This window comes from Suncus etruscus, chromosome 11, assembly GCF_024139225.1.
Source record: "Suncus etruscus isolate mSunEtr1 chromosome 11, mSunEtr1.pri.cur, whole genome shotgun sequence".
NCBI lineage: Eukaryota > Metazoa > Chordata > Mammalia > Eulipotyphla > Soricidae > Suncus > Suncus etruscus.
In genome coordinates this window covers 100,242,505-100,260,516 of record NC_064858.1, presented here as the reverse complement: position 1 = coordinate 100,260,516, position 18,012 = coordinate 100,242,505, and the positions used below count along the sequence as shown (strand labels likewise).

At 34.6% G+C, this 18,012-nt stretch overlaps 1 protein-coding gene across 1 annotated transcript in view; it reads left to right on the top strand.

Annotated features, from left to right (window-relative positions):
* Positions 1-18,012, top strand: part of PTPRR (protein tyrosine phosphatase receptor type R) — a 357,511-nt gene that overhangs the window by 235,186 nt on the left and 104,313 nt on the right. Inside the window, exons 7-10 of the mRNA XM_049782793.1 lie at positions 1,229-1,415; positions 3,452-3,536; positions 7,878-7,957; positions 8,388-8,525. Of these exons, the coding sequence (XP_049638750.1) occupies positions 1,229-1,415; positions 3,452-3,536; positions 7,878-7,957; positions 8,388-8,525 (490 nt within the window). The remainder of the gene's footprint in view (positions 1-1,228; positions 1,416-3,451; positions 3,537-7,877; positions 7,958-8,387; positions 8,526-18,012) is intronic.

Here is an 18,012-nt window from a genome sequence, read left to right as displayed (position 1 = left end):
TTTATCATTGTATGTATACATATTAAATTTACATATAAAGATATAATTATGCACATGTACATGGAATATATAATTTTATATATTTAGATATTTTAGTAATTGGCCCAGAAGTAATAAATAATACATATTTAAAAATTCTATTTTAGGGGCCAGAGTGATAGCACAGTGGATAAGGCATTTGTCTTGCACGTGGCCAACCTGGGTTCTATTCCCAGCATCCCATGTGATCCCCTAAACCTGCTTTGGGTAATTTCTGAGTGTAGAACCAAGAGTAACTCTTAAGTATTGCTGGTTATGCCCCGGTATAGAATAAAATCCTCGGGATCTAAAACTGAAACACTGGAGAGACTCAAATCTGGAAGCAAATATAAGGTCTGGAAAACAACACACACACACACACACACACACACACACACACACACACACACAAGTATTTAATCTGAAAAATAATAACCACACCTGGAGGTGAGACCAAGTGTTCTAAACACCAATCCAAGGTACTACATTCAAAGATGTTTCCAACCAATAAGTAATAAGGTATATACTGAGAGGAGTTGGGCTCAAATCAATTCTACAAACCTATTAATCCCACACACCCCCAAATTGTATTTTAGTTCAATAATTAGACAAAATAGTTCATTTTTCCCTTTTAGGTTTATGTGCCAAAAATGCCTTGAGTATAAAAATATTAGATTACTGTATGATTTATATTCTAGACTCCCAGGTACACATTTATAGTTGACTTACTTCACGCTGGTTTCTCAATTAAAATATATGCTTTTTCTAAATTTTCATTTATTTGAATTTTTGCTTGTCTGTTTTTCTTGGGCATACCCAGCAGTTCTCAGGGTTTACTTCTGGCTCTTCACTCAGAGATCACTCCTGATAGGGATCAAGATTAAGCATGGATAAAACATGTGCAAAATACTATCACTGTATTATTGCTCTGCACTCTAAATTCACATTTATTATTAGTTATATTGTTTCAGTAAAAAAAATAGATCCTTTAATAAAATTTAGCACAATTTTTCAACTGTGAAAGCAAAAATAACTACAGATGGTGATTATAGTCAACTATGGTACCATAAGAGAAAAAAAATTGGTTCCACTCAAATATTTTTTTCTTTCAAACTAATCATGTAATGGGTTTTTTATGGCAAAAGATGAATCTTCATGACCAATATCATTCATGTGGTGTTTAACCTAATGCTGTTTCTCTCCCTTATAGACGCGGGTCCAACGTATCTCTAACATTGGACATGAGTAGCTTGGGGAATGTTGAACCTTTTGTGGCTGTTCCAACCCCACGGGAGAAGGTAACCATGGAGTATCTGCAATCAGCCAGCCGCATTCTCACAAAGTCACAGCTACGGGATGTCGTGGCAAGTTCACATTTACTCCAAAGTGAATTCATGGTAAGCCTGCTCGTTATTATTCCATCTTCAGTAGGTATATGACAAAGCAGTGGAGGCTCAGACCAAAATGTTTCTCCATCCATTTCAGCATCCATTCTTGTAATAAACAATGGTGACCATTTATAGATTAAGGCTAAATAATATTAAGTACAATTTCCATCTCATCAGTTATTGATAAGAAGTCAAACTTGAATGTGATAACAAAATTTGGGCAACATAAGTAGAAATTAGCCAGACAAAAATGGCAAGAAAGAACTAGATAGAAAAAAAAATAGGCTTCTTGTTGGGGGCATTTCCAGTTCATCTAGAGCACTGAAGTCTTACTACATATTTAAAATTTTATATTGTGTTTTAAAAGCTGACTTTTGAAGAGATAATAGTGTGGGTATTGTGCTTGCCTTGCACACTGCTAACCTAAGTTTGATCCCTGACACAATGTATTGTTCCCTGTGTCTCAGGAAGTGACCTATGAGAACAAATCCAGAAGCAACTCCTGCACACAGTCAGGTGTGGCCCCAAAACTAACTTAAATTGAGTTAGAATAAGAGAATTTAAAAAATATATACAAAATATCACTCTATAATAAAATAAACAAATAAATAAAAGATCACTATTAGAAAGTGATATTTCGGAATTTTTAGAGACAACCATATAAATTGTGATGTTGGTATAAAGTGGCTGTCTACTATATAATATTGATAAAGGGGGAGTGCAAAATGGGGAAAATCTAGAAGCAACTGCAAGAGTTGACTCATTGGGTTAAGCAGCAAAGAAAAGTGTTTGAGAAGTAAAGGGACGATGCCTTGGTTTTTTTATATTTGTCCATTTCTACTCCTTAATGAAATAAAGTCTCTATAATTAAAAAAGGAACATGGGAAAATATGATCTGCGAACTGAAAATGATAATTATTCATTATTATTGTTGAAGATAACAATTCACAAAAACCTGTTTCAATACAGAGAGCAAGGAGACAGATAAGCTTTGGTTTAAACACTGCTACCCAAGAAGAACTCCCCCCTCATTTAAATTGTCTTGCATCTTAAATCAGTTGTATATCTTGTCATATCTGTTTCATGCAAAATAAATAAATAAATAAATAAATAAATAAATAAATAAATAAATAAATAAAGCAACTCCAGGATCGGTTCAGATACTAGCAACCAGCGTAATGGTTAAAGATCTGACAATGGCTTCAACCTGCTATCGTCCTCTTCAGATATTAACAGTCCAACCAAAATGCATTTTAAAATTAGATTTTGTAGTGCTTAGAGAAAATGAGATCTAGAAAGAGGAAAGAATAGTCAAATATAACACCAAGTATGGTATACCTACTATTGAAACATAGACAGTTCTTTAGTCTATGAAGTGGATCCAAATGAAGTTTATGACCCTGAATGATTGAAAAGGTCTATATCAAGTATCCAGGAAAGATGCAATGCTGAATAAAAATTGTCGGTGTGCATCAGAAAAGTAGCTGGGAGTACATTGTAAAACATTCCTTAATATAAAAAAGGTAGGACATCATCACTACTTGAAAAACAACCAAAAAGTCCTACATGTTTGCTAGTTGGAGAGGAATTCAATTACCTTAAAGAGTCACATGTTAAAAGAGAATCTACCAGAGTGAAACTTTGGGTACAGGATTTGCATGAAAAAAGTGATGAAATGTGAAAATATTCTTTAAAATTTCAGTGTTTCCATTGCCTGCTTAGTCTATCAGAACAGGACTTTTAAATTAAATTTCACTCCCTCTCCCCAGCCCAAAAATAAACAAAATAAATGAAAGTGCAAACCAATATCTCTTTAGTAACTGCCTACATAATAAACCTTGCTAACACATAATTTCTTAGAATTCGTTTGTCAGGAGGCAGTGATATGTTTATGAAAGGAAGGGTGTTGGCTAACCAGAAATGGTAATCTGTTGTTTTACTAATGACTTTGAAGTCCAATAGTGCTCTGGATCAAATGGCCCCCTGTGAAGATTTTCTTTGTGACAGCATTAGATATGTTAATTTGATATTATGTGTTTTTGCAGGAAATACCAATGAACTTTGTGGATCCCAAAGAAATTGACATTCCTCGTCATGGAACTAAAAATCGCTATAAGACAATTTTGCCAAGTAAGTTTTCTAGAGCGAGTAGTTTGCATTGTAAAGTACAGCCTTCCCACATTCATCCCAACTCACTTATTTCCAGGCCCACAATATCCTCATACACAAACACATACCAAGACTAATAATTATCTACATGATCTTAAATGTCAAGGGTAAAAACTATTTTTATAGCTATAATGATCAACTCATCAATCCAATAGGCACACTAAAACTCTCATGTGCTAAACATTATGGACAACTGATTGTTTAAAAATAAATCAATGGAAAAAGATAGTTTACCTAACAAATTGTCTAAGGCCACTGGATATCCACGAGCAAAAAATAAAATTCAACTGCCTCACTTCTCATACAAACATTAACTCAAAATAACTCAGATGCCAGGATTCAAACTCGGGTCAGTCCATTGCAAGGCAAACATAGCTATCCCTCCTTGGACATCAAATTCTTCATTTTCATAAGAATTACTGTTAATGACATTTTGTGATCTCCCCTCCCAGTAAAGATGAAGACAGTTTTAAGTTCACTAAAAATATTTGAGCTGGGTTTCAAAGTGATAGCACAGCTGTAGGGCATTTGCTTTGCACTCAACTGACTCAGGACAGACCCAGGTTCCAACCTCGGCATCCCATATTGTCCCCCAAGCCTGCCAAGAGCAATTTCTGTGTACAGCCAGGAGTAATCTCTGAGCACCATCGAGTGTGGCCCAACACCCCCCACCACCACCACCAAAAATAAACACAAATTAAACTAAAATATTTAAGCTGGAAATATAATTAAACATGTTTAGGATCATCCCATTATTGCTTAAATATATTTTATAACTACAGCTGACTGAAGGGAGGAAAAATATTATTTGCTAGAGCTATTATGTGCTCTTCTCTTTATATCAAGATTTTTTAATCAAAAACTTAGCAAACATGTAACGAGGGAATGTGTATTCATTGTAATTATTATATTTAGTCAGGTCATCTTAGAAGGATATGAAAATTGTTAGGATTATTTATAAATTTAGTCTTCTCTATTTCCTGCCCAGATGATATCAGCCAAGTGCTTCATGGTTCTGTGTCAGTTTTTCCATTCCCAGAACTGGGTGGAGCACTTGAACCAGGGCACCTGTGTTGACAACTGATGTTGAAAATGATGAATTTTTCTATTGAAAATGTCTTTGGTCTGAATGCCATATCCACAGTCTGTTGCACAAAACCTAGTTTAGTAAATACAGCTTGGACATGCTACACTACTGCCTGAAAATAAAAATAATAATGAAAGAATTTGAAACGCTTACGCAAACTATTCTCAAAGACTTACCTTAGACTCTAAGATGAGACAAGTTTGAAACACTGCATAAAATAACACTTATCAAATAGATCTGAAAGGACTATATTGCTTTTGTTGTTTTCACCTACAATTAATTATTAAGTTTAAATATTTCCCAGCATACATATCTTTCTAAGATTCTAAAATTTGAGGATGCTTTGAAGCAGAATCATGGATGGCCGAGATTCAATTAAATTTGTGTGCTTTCACTAAGGACAGAGTCAGACTGACTCAGCATTCTAAACCATAGATCACAGTGCTTACGTCAACTTTATATCACAATTATTTTGTAATATTAACAAATGCTAGTGATGAAAGAATCTATTTTAAATCACAAAACCTATGGAAAAAAAACGATAATGTGTCGATTTGAACTTATTTGCACAATAAAATATAATAATTATACATGGAATATATTTCTTTTATTTAATGTATTTCTTTAATGTATTTCTTCTAGTCACAAAATTAGTAGTCAATTTCTACAAGTATAAAAACAACATAAGATGAATACACATTCATTATATCAAAATTTATTTTTGTTTCTTTTAATTTTAGTTATTGATTGACTGGTTTTTGGGTCTCACTCGCTGGTCCTCAGGGGTTACTTTAGGCTCTGCACTCAGAAAATGCCCCTGGCAGGCTGGGGGACTCTGTGGGGTGCAGGGAATCAAACCAGGTCCCTCCCAGGTCAGCCACATACAAGGCAAACGTCCTACTGCTATGCTATCTCTCCAGCCCCTATTTTTTAAAATATTTTTAATAATTTATTTATTTAAACACCATGATCACAAACAAAATTGTCATCGGATTTCAGTCCTAACAAAAACACCCCCTTCATTGTGCAACCTTCCCCTCAACAGTGCCCCATCTCTTCCCTTACCACCCCCTGCCTGTATTTGAGACAGGCTTTCTACATCCCTCACTCACTGGCATTGTTATGATAGTTCTCAGCATAGTTATTTTTCTAACTGCACTCACCACTCTTTGTGGTGAGTTTCATATCTTGAGCCAGACCTTCTGGCCCCCATCTCTGGGAATTATTTCAATAATTATATATAATTTTATATATCATGTATAAAATTATAAATAAAACAACTAAAATAAAAGATCTCAACTTATTATTCCTTACTTTTTTTTTTTTTACAAAATTTTTATGGTTTTTTTGGGTGGGCCACACCTGATGATGCTCGGAGGTTACTCCTGGCAATGCGTTCAGAAATTACTCCTGGCTTGGGACCATATGGGACTCCAGGGATTGAACCATGGTCTGTTCCAGAGTCAGCCTTGTGCAAGGCAAATGCCCTACCACTGTGGCATCGCTCTGGCCCCAACTTATTACCCCTTATCTCATATTAAAATTTTTTAATATCTGTAGCATTTCTATCTGTTAAGTTTTATATTATATAAGAATAAATACTAAAACAAGTCTATTTTGTCAATAAAATAATAAAATGCCGCCAAATAATAAGAATAAGTAGAGATTCAAATAGCTGTATCATTCCTTATGACAATAAGATATGTGTCTAAAGGAAATATACATAAAGGCTTTTTTTCTTATAATTTTCATTTGGTTCTGAAGAAGTGGGTTTCTACATCCTTATGATTTTACACTGCCAATTCAGCAGTGCCCACTAAAACTTCCTGTGACAGCAAATACATGTTCCAGTGTGACGGTCAGTCATAAGTGATAAGTCATCAGGAAAAAGTAGATCTAGTATACCTAGAAAGTAATATTTATTTTTCCTATATTTTAATTACATTAAATGAGCTATAGGTGATTATCCTTAATGTCAATTACTTGTAAGGTTATTTTTAAAATAAAGCTTTTAAAAAGTTGTACCAAATCCACTTAGATTTTTTTAATAACTCCAGATCCTACTCACATGTAGTTTATAATATTTTCTTTCTATAGTACTTTCTATCTGACTTCCTCTTTTGTTTGTCTTATTTTGGCACTGAAGTGTAAGAAATTCTCTGAAATCTCTTTCTGAGAAAGAGTACTCAGTACCAGTGCATTATTGCCAGAAATGCTAATAATCGAGGAAAGGGTGCTTCTCTACTGTCCTTTAGCTTTTATACCACATTCCACTGAAAAAGGAAACTGAGCAATTATCAATTTGTTGTAATTCAATAATAGATCTGAGTAACCATTGAGACAATATATTGTGTTGTATTGTATTTGTCAAATTATATGGGAATTTTATCATTAGGGGAGGAGCAGAATATGGTGGTGAAAGGAACTCCTGAGTTAGAATATATAGTTTTACAGCCAGCTCCATTACATACTAACTGTATACCGGGACAAATTATTCTGCTTGTCTCTTCTAGAATTTCTACTTGAAAAATTAATGAAACAATGCAATTTATTGTTTTTCTTACTATTATTAAAAATAATAGCAACAGATCTAAAAGCTTTGAGGATAGTCTGACATCGAATAGACTCAAATGTTATTTTATAAACATACTGACCTTCATGAAAGGAAACATTTTTTATTTTTATAATCTCTTTCTTTCCTGGCTTTGCCCCACCATTAATCCTCAACTGATAGCACAATGTCTTGCACCTAATGAATTTATTTTTTCATCTTGGAAAACCAAGAGGCCTGTGGCCAGTTAGAATATAAGGATCTAATGAGATAAGATAGAGAAAGATGTGGACTGTAGAATTCTCCCTGCTTTGTTTCTGAAAGGAATTCAGAATAGGGTATTGGAGAAACATGGCAAATCAAAAATCTAAAGAAAAAAAGTATGAATGAGAAACAGGATAAGAAGTCCAGAAAAAATAATATTAAGCTAATTTTTTCTCAGTCTGTAGGCAAGATTAATATCATAATCAGAGGACAAGATGGGCCCAAATGTTCTGCAATAAAAAGATAGATCCAAAGATAGATAAACCTACATAGACACAATGACAAATATGCCTTAAAGTTAAGACATCCATTAATTGTGTGCTAATGTACTAGCTATTGATGTTTAATGGAATTTAAAAAGAAATCTATTTAACTTTTTCTTTCTTGTTTTCACCCTTAGATCCCCTCAGCAGAGTGTGTTTAAAACCAAAAAATGTAACTGATTCATTGAGTACCTACATTAATGCAAATTATATTAGGGTAAGTAATAAATAAGCTTTTTTTGGTGATAAGCACTATTTTGAATCTTCGTTTACATTTTCCCCTGAGAGCAGCTCAATTTTTGTTTTTTTGGATTATTCATAAGGTGTTTCTTGCTGTTAGTATTATCACGTTTATATCGATCAATTATAAATGTTGGTAATCAGACTTTTACAGTCAGTTTTATTTTGACTACTACAGGCATCTAATTGGTGTGATTGAGTAAGGACAGAGTGTTATGAATCTCAAAACTATAAATTGCTAGAGGGGAGCCTGTGAATTGTGCCACTAGAATCAACAACACCACTCAAGCCTGTGCTGTTTTGAGACTGGCAGAATAACATTTTTATAAAGCTCTTTGCCTAGCCCAAACTTAAGTGTAAATGTTAAATATCAAAGCCAGTATTTTTTGTCTCCTTACTTGAACCAGGGCTATAGCGGTCAAGAGAAGGCCTTCATCGCCACACAGGGGCCCATGATCAACACTGTGAATGATTTCTGGCAGATGGTTTGGCAGGAAGACAGTCCTGTGATTGTTATGATCACAAAACTCAAAGAAAAAAATGAGGTATGAACTTTTTCTCAATACCCAATGTTGTATGTTTTCTGCTGCTTTCAGAGAGATATTGTATACGGAACTGGTAACAGATTTGTTTACTATGGAAGCTCAGACATTTGAAGGCTAGGTCACAGTATGCTTTCAAAAATGGTAGTTGGTGATATTCTATAAGTGGTGATAAATCAATCTGATAAATCAATATATTTAGCATACCTAAATCCCTTTTATTCTCATCTATCAAAGTTAAAAAAATGAAGAAACATGAATTATCACCCTGATTTATAAACTAGGAAGCAAAAATTGACTGATTTATATCCCAATTAATTTTGAGTACCTATATGTGATAGATGGTATTAAGTTGTCAGCAATGTATTCATAAATAAAAATACAAAAATTATTTCTCTTCATAGAGAGTACCTCTCTAGAGGTAAAAACCAAAGATATATAATGAATATAAAATTAATATAATATGTACATAGAATATAATATAAAAGGATAAAATTCCATTTTCATACCAATATTTTCTCTATTGAGGAGCATATAGAATATTCAAGTTATAATTTGCAATATTTTCATAAATAAAAATACAAAAAGTTTTGCTTTTTTTTGTTTTGTTTTGTTTTTTGGGCCACACCCATTTGATGCTCAGGGGTTACTCCTGACTAAGTGCTCAGAAATTGTCCCTGGCTTGGAGGACCATATGGGACACCGGGGGATCCAACCGAGGTCCTTCCTTGGCTAGAGCTTACAAGGCAAACACCTTACCTCTAGCGCCACCTCACCAGCCCCAAGTATTGCTTTTCATAGATAGCACCTTTCTAGAGGGAAAAACCAAATGTATAAAATGAATTTATAGAATATAAATTAAACTATATATAAAAATTATAATATATATACTGGGGCCAGCAATATATATATATATGTATATATGAGATAGCATGGAGGTAAGGTGTTTGTCTTACAAATAGAAAGTCAGTGGTTCAAATTCCAGCATCCCATATGGTCCCCCTTTGAGCCTACCAGGAGCAATTTCTGAGCGTAGAGCCAGGAGTAACCCCTGAGCGCTGCCAGGTGTGAATCAAAAACCAAATATATATATATTATAACTATATATAAAATATAATTTTAAACTATAAAATTCCATTTCCATACCAATATTTTCTCTATTGAGGAGCATATAGAATATTCGTTATATTTTGCATTATATAAAAATAATTCAAAATATAAATTGTGTGGGCCAAATACAGCAGGTAGGTCATTTATCTGCATATGACGATCCTGAATCAATTTCTCAGCACCCCATATGCTTCCCCGAGCCTGTTAGAGATAATACCTGAGTACAGAGCCAGGAGTAACCTCTGAGTACTTCCAGGTGTGGCCCAAGAAACCAAAACTAAATAAAATAAAATAATGTAGGTACCTGGGTTAAGATAATGTGACAGAGCACATTGAACATGTGAGTTCCTAAATTTGTTCCTTCTCTTTACATGACCCCTGGTGACCATCAGATTTCAATCTAATAGCTCTCTAAACAACAAATTATGAATTGAGTAATTAATATTCAAATTAATGAAATTGTGCAATCTAGTATTGCCTGCACTTAGGGCATCTTTCTAGGATAATTTAGAGTGTTATTTTAAATCAACACTTTTAGTTTCTGGTCAAAAAATTACTATTAAAAACTTTAGAGTAACAATGAGAACTTCAGGGGACTGAGCTTTCTTGCATGATTTGGTGAGTATAACTTTTGAGGATAGGGTAATATCCTCAAATAGTAGGGTAATCCTACTACTACTCACAAAAGAAATCTAAGCTCATATGTTGAATTTATACATTTTAAAAAGTATTACACTATGTCCACAGTTATTAAATTTTAGTCTTATAATGTATGCCCCCCTTCAATCATGAATATTTCTCACTACCAATGTCCCCAGTTCCCCTAACCTCCTAACCCCTGCCTGCCTCTAAGACAAGCACTCTGTCCCCCCCCCACCCTTCTCTTTCTCTCTCCTTTTTAGACAATGTGGTTTGCACTCATATCACTTTATCTTCATCCAGTACCCAATTATCAGTAAATAAAGTTATATAATTAATCAACTACACAGTCTACCAAAAATACATTTCTATGAACCTTACATAAAAGTTTGGGGTAGGACCAGAGAGAGCTCAATGGGTTGTGATGTATGCTTCTCATGTTGAGACCCAATATTAATTCTTGGCACTACAGGGTCTCCCAAATAGAACTGAGAATGATCCCCAAACAGAAAGCCAAGAGTAATCCCTGAGCAACAGTCAGTGGGGTATGATCCAAAAACCAAAACTAAATAAATTAAATTTTATTAGCATACTAAAAATGACCTCCAGAATTCCTAACTATTTCACATGCAGTACCAATTTGTCATCATCCTAAGCAATTGACAATTTATGAAAAGTGTTTTAATATCTGATACTTGTTTTGTTTTGTATTGGGATCGCACTTGGCAGTGCTCAGGGCTTATTCTTGGCTTTATGGTCAGGAACCACTCCTGATGGAGCTCAAGGGACCATATAGGTCAAACCTAGGTCAACCTCGAGCAAGGCAAGCACCCTAATAGTGTACCACCTCTCCAGCCCCTTTCATTATTTTTTTTATAGTGTCATGATCTTAACCCAAGGCCTCATACATGTGCTTTAACTTTAAGTCACACCCCTGGTCCAAATATATTTAAAATTTTATCTTTGTCACTAGAAAAATTTCTTCAGTTTAAAGGACATAATTAGCTGAAAAGATAATACTATTGTCTTATAAGCTGCAGACTCTATATCACTGGTACCATTTACAGTACTGCCATTTACAGCACTACCAGAAGTTTATCACAGAGCCAGGAGAAAGCCCAGAGCATCACCAGGTGTAGTTTTAAAATATAGTCTGTATATGCATATATATAATTTATGCTGGAGAAGAAGCCAAGTAACCCAAAATACATCCCATTATAATGCTAGTTATACTGGGTAAAATGCAAAGTAGCATATGTGAAGGAAAAAATATATAGAAGAAAGAACTTCGGGCCTGGAGAGATAGCACAGCGGCATTTGCCTTGCAAGCAGCTGATCCAGGACCAAAGGTGGTCGGTTCGAATCCCGGTGTCCCATATGGTCCCCCGTGCCTGCCAGGAGCTATTTCTGAGCAGACAGACAGGAGTAACCCCTGAGCACCGCCGGGTGTGGTCCAAAAACCAAAAAAAAAAAAAAAGAAAAAAAGAAAAAAAAGAAGAAGAAGGAGCTTCTTACAGTATACCCCAGTAGTCAAAACTGAACAAAATACCTGCACACCAAGACTAAGGCATTTACTTTAGTGACTAAACAAGAACTAGAGATAACACTTCTTATTTAATAGGATCTCAACTTGGAATAGAGTTGGTTCCTTCTTTGAGTGAAGTCCACAAGGCCAACAACTTCAGTGAAAAAGTTCAACACAAAAATAAATCTGACTATCCAAATCGGAGTCCAACAGGAAATTAATCTAAGCCTGAACTTTTTGTGGGATAAATAAAAAGGTTTCTGCTTGAATATTTGGAATACAAATGCCAGGAAATGCCAAATGTCACAACTTAACACTAAAATGTCATACTAGGTTAGTAGCTCTCTGTGGCACTTTACAGAAACAAAAGCATAAACTTTCTAGCCCAGTGTCTATTCTTGAGTCATTAGCATGACCAGCATATAGTTCACAGAATTTCGTAGAGGAAGAAATAAAATTAAATATTTGCTCACACATCAAAATTATGAAACACAAGTCAAGAAAGCATATAAGGGAAAATAATGGAAGAAGAAAGTAATAGAAATTAATCCACATGGTATTAAAATAATATAAATTATAAACATAGGCCACAAAGAAGATATCAGAATATACTAGAGATATTCAAAATGTATATTTTGGGAGATATATCTAGAGAAAGTTAAATTATTTAATTTCAGAGTCAGAGAGAGATAAGTAGGCTGAGTGCAGATTTGTCTTCTAGGAGGTCAAATTTGATCTCAAGTAGCATCTGAACTGCGAGTAGTCCCTGAGCACCAGAGTGTGGTCCCAACCTTCCACTCCAAAAAAGTTTTTAGAGATTAAAAGATAGTAAAGGAGGTAAGGTTTTCATCTGTGTAGAGGCAGGGCACTGCCAGGTACACCACCAGGAGTGGCCACCAACTAATCAAAAGCAATAAATAAATGTTAAATAATTCATTAACTGTAATAGCAGGTTAGAACAGATAAATTATTACTAGACAGAACTAAAGAATTTACATAGAATGATTAAATGTCCCAAATTATGGCCATTTGGACAAATTGATGTTATTTAAATGCCCAATATATAACTAATGGATGTCTTAGAAAACAGAAAGAATATTAAAAAAGGAATAATATTTAAGAAAATCATGGTGAGAGATTATACAAAGTTTTATAAAGGAATGAATTATCAGATTTGTAAAGCTTAAATAAAAAATAAATTCACCACTAGCAGGCAGAGTAAAATGTAAAAGTAAAACTGAGAAAATAGGCAAGAATGAGATTTAAGATTTAGGAACTTTAAGAAAATTTAAATACTTTTGTTGTAATCACCAGAACAGAAATATAGACTACTTCTTGACTTTTATCTAAATAAATATGTCTGAATAAGGGATGTAGTTCAGAATGGCATATATGCTTCTTAGATATGGATACAGCAGTTATTCTCCAAAATCACACACAGAAAATTGAAGTTAATAAAAAATATAAATAAATATGCATGTTAAATTTTAAGATTAACCACTAAAAGATTGGTAATAGAGTATATATTTCCAATTGGTTAGAGGAGTAAAAGATAATTTTGTTACAAAAACTAAAAGAATTAATTGGAGGGACAAAAACAGGAAGAGGTAATACAAAAATTGGATAAATCCTAACCAAATTTGAGGACAGAAATCAATAACCATACTAAATCTAAATGATGGATTTACCAATTGTAAAACATTATCACACTAATTGTAAGTAAATTCTGTTATAAGTTGGTACAAGGAGACATTCAAATATTAAAATGGAAAATATGAACAAGTATAAGCTAATATTAACCAAAAAAGGTGAATATTAGATAAAATTGACTTTATATTTAAACCATTGTTACCAGAGAAGTTACTTAAAATAAAATTCAATACTACATAATACCAGATGTTATAATGCACATGTAAGATACAGTCCTACAATTATAAATGACATGATATGGCCTCAAAATATGTATTTTGAGAGACCCTAGTTATAGCACTTGCCTTATGTGATTAAGGCCTTAGGTTCTATCTCTAGCACCACTATTAACACACACACACACAAACACACACACACACACACACACACACACCTAAAGAACTAATGGGAAGAATTGTAGAAAGAATTGTTAATTCGCCATTATCCTGAAAGAAAAGTAGACCAAAAGAAGACATTTGTATTTCTTATAAAGAGAAAAATATTATTGGGGCAATAGTCAAAGTTCAGAAGTAGAGTTTCCGTCATGCATTCAATCACCCAGTTATCTTCTGAATTTCTTTATTTCTCTGAATAAATTTCTTTGAATAAAGCAAATCTTCACCCAAAAATGAAATTTAAAACTAAAATATTAGAAATAATTGCAGATACTATAGAATTTTTTAATTAAAAGAGTGAACAAGGGTCCGAAGAGATAGCACAGCGGTGTTTGCCTTGCAAGCAGCCAATCCAGGACCAAAGGTGGTTGGTTCGAATCCCGGTGTCCCATATGGTTTCCTGTGCCTGCCAGGAGCAATTTCTGAGCATGGAGCCAGGAGTAACCCCTGAACACCGTCGGGTGTGGCCCAAAAACCAAAAAAAAAAAAAAAGTGAACAAGTTTTTGCAGAATTTATCAGTATTTTGTTGATCTAAACTAAATATGTTATCCCTGTCCACTTTAAGTTGAATTGCAGTTCTCTGAATAGATTGTCATGATGTAAATGTTTTCTTAAAGTACACTTATACCTTTATTAATTTTGTTTCTTCCACTTAGAATAAAATCATCTAAAACTAACATAAAAGGCACTGTAATTTATGCCATGCCATAAATAGAATTTTCTACAGAAAACATTACTTCTCTGTTACATGTTTATTAAGAATAATACTTGCCAATGCAAATGCGAGAGAGACAATATTTCATAAGAATTACAGAATAGAGGGCCGGGAAGGTGGCGCTAGAGGTAAGGTATCTGTCTTGCAAGCGCTAGCGTAGGATGGACTGCGGTTCGATCCCCCAGCGTCCCATATGGTCCCCCCCCCCAGCCAGGGGCGATTTCTGAGTGCATAGCAGGAGTAACCCCTGAGTGTCAAACAGGTGTGGCCCAAAAACAAAAAAAAAAAAAGAATTACAGAATAGAATGTAATAACTGGGGAAACTAAATTTATCATTTTATTGTTGCATTCCCATCATTCAATCTTACGATTTATGAGCTGTGTTCTCTCGTAGAAAAATTTAGAAATATGCCTTCAATGCATTAACTTGTTCTTAAATCCAGATTTCATCAGGATAGAAGCAGCTAGGATTTTTGGTTAATAAGACAGTATTCCCTAGAGATTAAAATGCTTTGTGGGGCCAGAGAGATTGCACAGCAGTAGGGCATTTGCCTTGCACATGCCTGACCCAGGACGAACCTGGGTTCCATTCCAGGCATCCTATATGGTCCCCAAGCTTGCCAGGAACTATTTCTGAGCACAAAGCCAGTAGTAACCCCTGAGCATCACTGGGTGTGGCCCCAAACCCTCCCCCAAAGTAAAAAATAAAATAAAAATTTTTGTGACATAGGTCTTAGGAAATTCAATAAGAATACTGCAAGCAACCAGAAAATATGGCAGCAGCCCAATAGAAACAGTTATTCTCCATCTGCAAAACCAACTTTTCTATTCTTCAGAGCTGTTGTATGAGATAAATGTGTATTCCAAAGTGACACTGAGTTGGTGTATTGATGATAATGACAACATAGTCCTTTGAGTTAACTTGTAACTGTCTTTCTCAGATGGATTCACGTACCTCAACAAAGAACTCAAAGAGAGCTATTTTGGACAAAATTTTTCATTTAAAAATGCATCAAAAGATTAGTTAGATGTCATAATTTGTTTTTCTATGTATAATTTAGAAATTATAGAGCATTTTTTTCCTTCCCTTTTTAACCTGTTGTCTTTTTTAATACCGAAATTATATCTCGTGGAAATATCAAAGTTAAAGTACTATTTACATATTTTCTATGTATATTTTCCTGTGGCCAGTCATAATTTCAAGTATTGCCATAAAAACTGACATTTTTGTCGTTGCTTACTCATTAAATTAAACTAAAATTCCTTTTTTCCAGACTCTCTAAAGATATAAATACGGTCCTGTAGAGGAAACTTACAGATCAAACTGATACTAAAAACCCTGGCTCAAAAGAACTATGCAGTTGCCTTCCCACTACCAGGAAAGCGCTGTTTACCAAAAATGTGCCAGCTTTCAATTGTGTTAAGCATCATTGTTTGAAAAATTCAAAAATAATTTCCTCCCCCCAAAATTGGAATTAAGTAGTCTTTAGAAATTCCCAGGCTTTGTATTTTCACGAACCTTTATAATAAATGGATAATCGCCAACTCTTATTGAATAATTCCAATATTCTCAGTTATGTTTCTTATAAAATAAGAGTAAGGAAAAATTAAACATGATTTAAAAACCCATTTTCACATATTGAAACAAAAGAAAAACATTTTATTATTGGTAAATTTTAATTTCTTCACCTACCAGGGGTCTCAAACTCAATTTACCTGGGGGCCACAGGAGGCAAAGTCGGGGTGATCCTTGAGTGCAAAGTCAGTAGTAAACCTTGAACATTGAGGGGGGGTGTGATCCAAACAACTAAAACAAAACAAAACAAAAAAAGATTCCTCTAAGGCAGGGCCACAAAATGTTGTAGGGAGGGCCGTTTGCGGCCCAAGGGTCGCGAGTTTGAGACCCCTGCAAGGAGGATGTGGCAGGAGTGATAGCTCAATGAGTAGGGCATTTGCCTTGCATGTGGCTGATCCAGGTTCTATTTCCAGCAACCCATAAGGTCCTCTGAACCTGACAGAAGTGATTTCTGAGCACAGAGTCAGGAGTAATCACTGAGCGTGGCTAGGTGTTTGTCCCCCTCTTCCCCCCACCCCCAAAAAAGACAAATTTCAAAAAGGAAATTCAACTTGAAAGAAAGAGAAGATAGAAAGCAGTCTTTAAACACTTTGAACATGAACCATTGTATTATCATAGTGATGCTGGGGGTCACAACCATAGTATAGAGAAGGTAGGGTATTTGTCTCACATGGGGCCAATCTAGGTTTGATTCCCTATTATCCCAAATGATCATCAAAGCCTGCCAGGAGTGACCCCTGAGTACAGAGCCAGAATAGAGTTGAATGTAGCACAAAAACCAAAAGAAAAATCATAGAGGTCCAAGCTGGAGTTAGATCTAAAACTGTCAAGCATATTTCTAGTCTTCAAACTACCACAGGAGGTTACTTGTTGCCTCTCTCATTCTTTATAGTCTAAGATATTTTCTCTCTTTTTGATTGTTATGGGGTGCTCGACTCTAGTGGGTGTGAGCCTGGCTGTGCTTAGCAGCTATCAAGGCTACTCCCATAGGTACTTGGAGGAGTCATGAGATCAAACCAAGGAGAACTTGTCTTCTACCACTGAGCCACACCCCTGGTCCTGGGAGATATTTTCTAAGCATCACCATTTATTGACTATATGTAGTAAACACAATTTGTATGGTCAATCTAAAGCCCAGATAGATTGGGTCACTTGCCTAAATCATCAGATGATAAATTATAGAGTCGATATTTTCATTCTTGTATGGTTTCTTTACTAACGATTACCAACATAATGGGTGAGAAGAGAGTCAAGGGTGAGTGCCCACTGTTAGCTTCAGAGAGGAGTTAGGCAGAATTTATTCTTCATGAAGTGAGATAATTACTTGGTAATTTGTATTTCATGAAGTAAGGAAATTACTTCTCTCAAGTGCTTAATACAGTCATATTATCTATATGTACATAGATCTTCGTCCTAGTTTTGTGACTTGCAAATGTGATTTTTTTTCCATTGACCAGTGTGTGGTAGGGAGGGGTGATTGATGATTGATACTTTCAAAGTAAACGTTCTACAACTGGACCATAACCTACCCAACTATGTCAACAGAATAACTTTTCTATAAATAAATTATATGTTCAGTTTCCTACTCTTCACATATCTTTGTCTTTTTTCTAATAAAGTTACAAAAAGATTCATTTTAATTTTATTTTTTCCATATTTGACCGTGCTTCTATATGTTTTTAAATTTTGTTTAATAAATCTATAAGTACCATAATTACAAGCATGTTTGTAGTTGGGTTTCAGTCATAAACAGAATACTCCCCTATACCAGTGCAACATTCCTTCCAGCAATGCTCCCATTCCCCATGTACATCCATGTATAGGAAAATTTCATGACTTC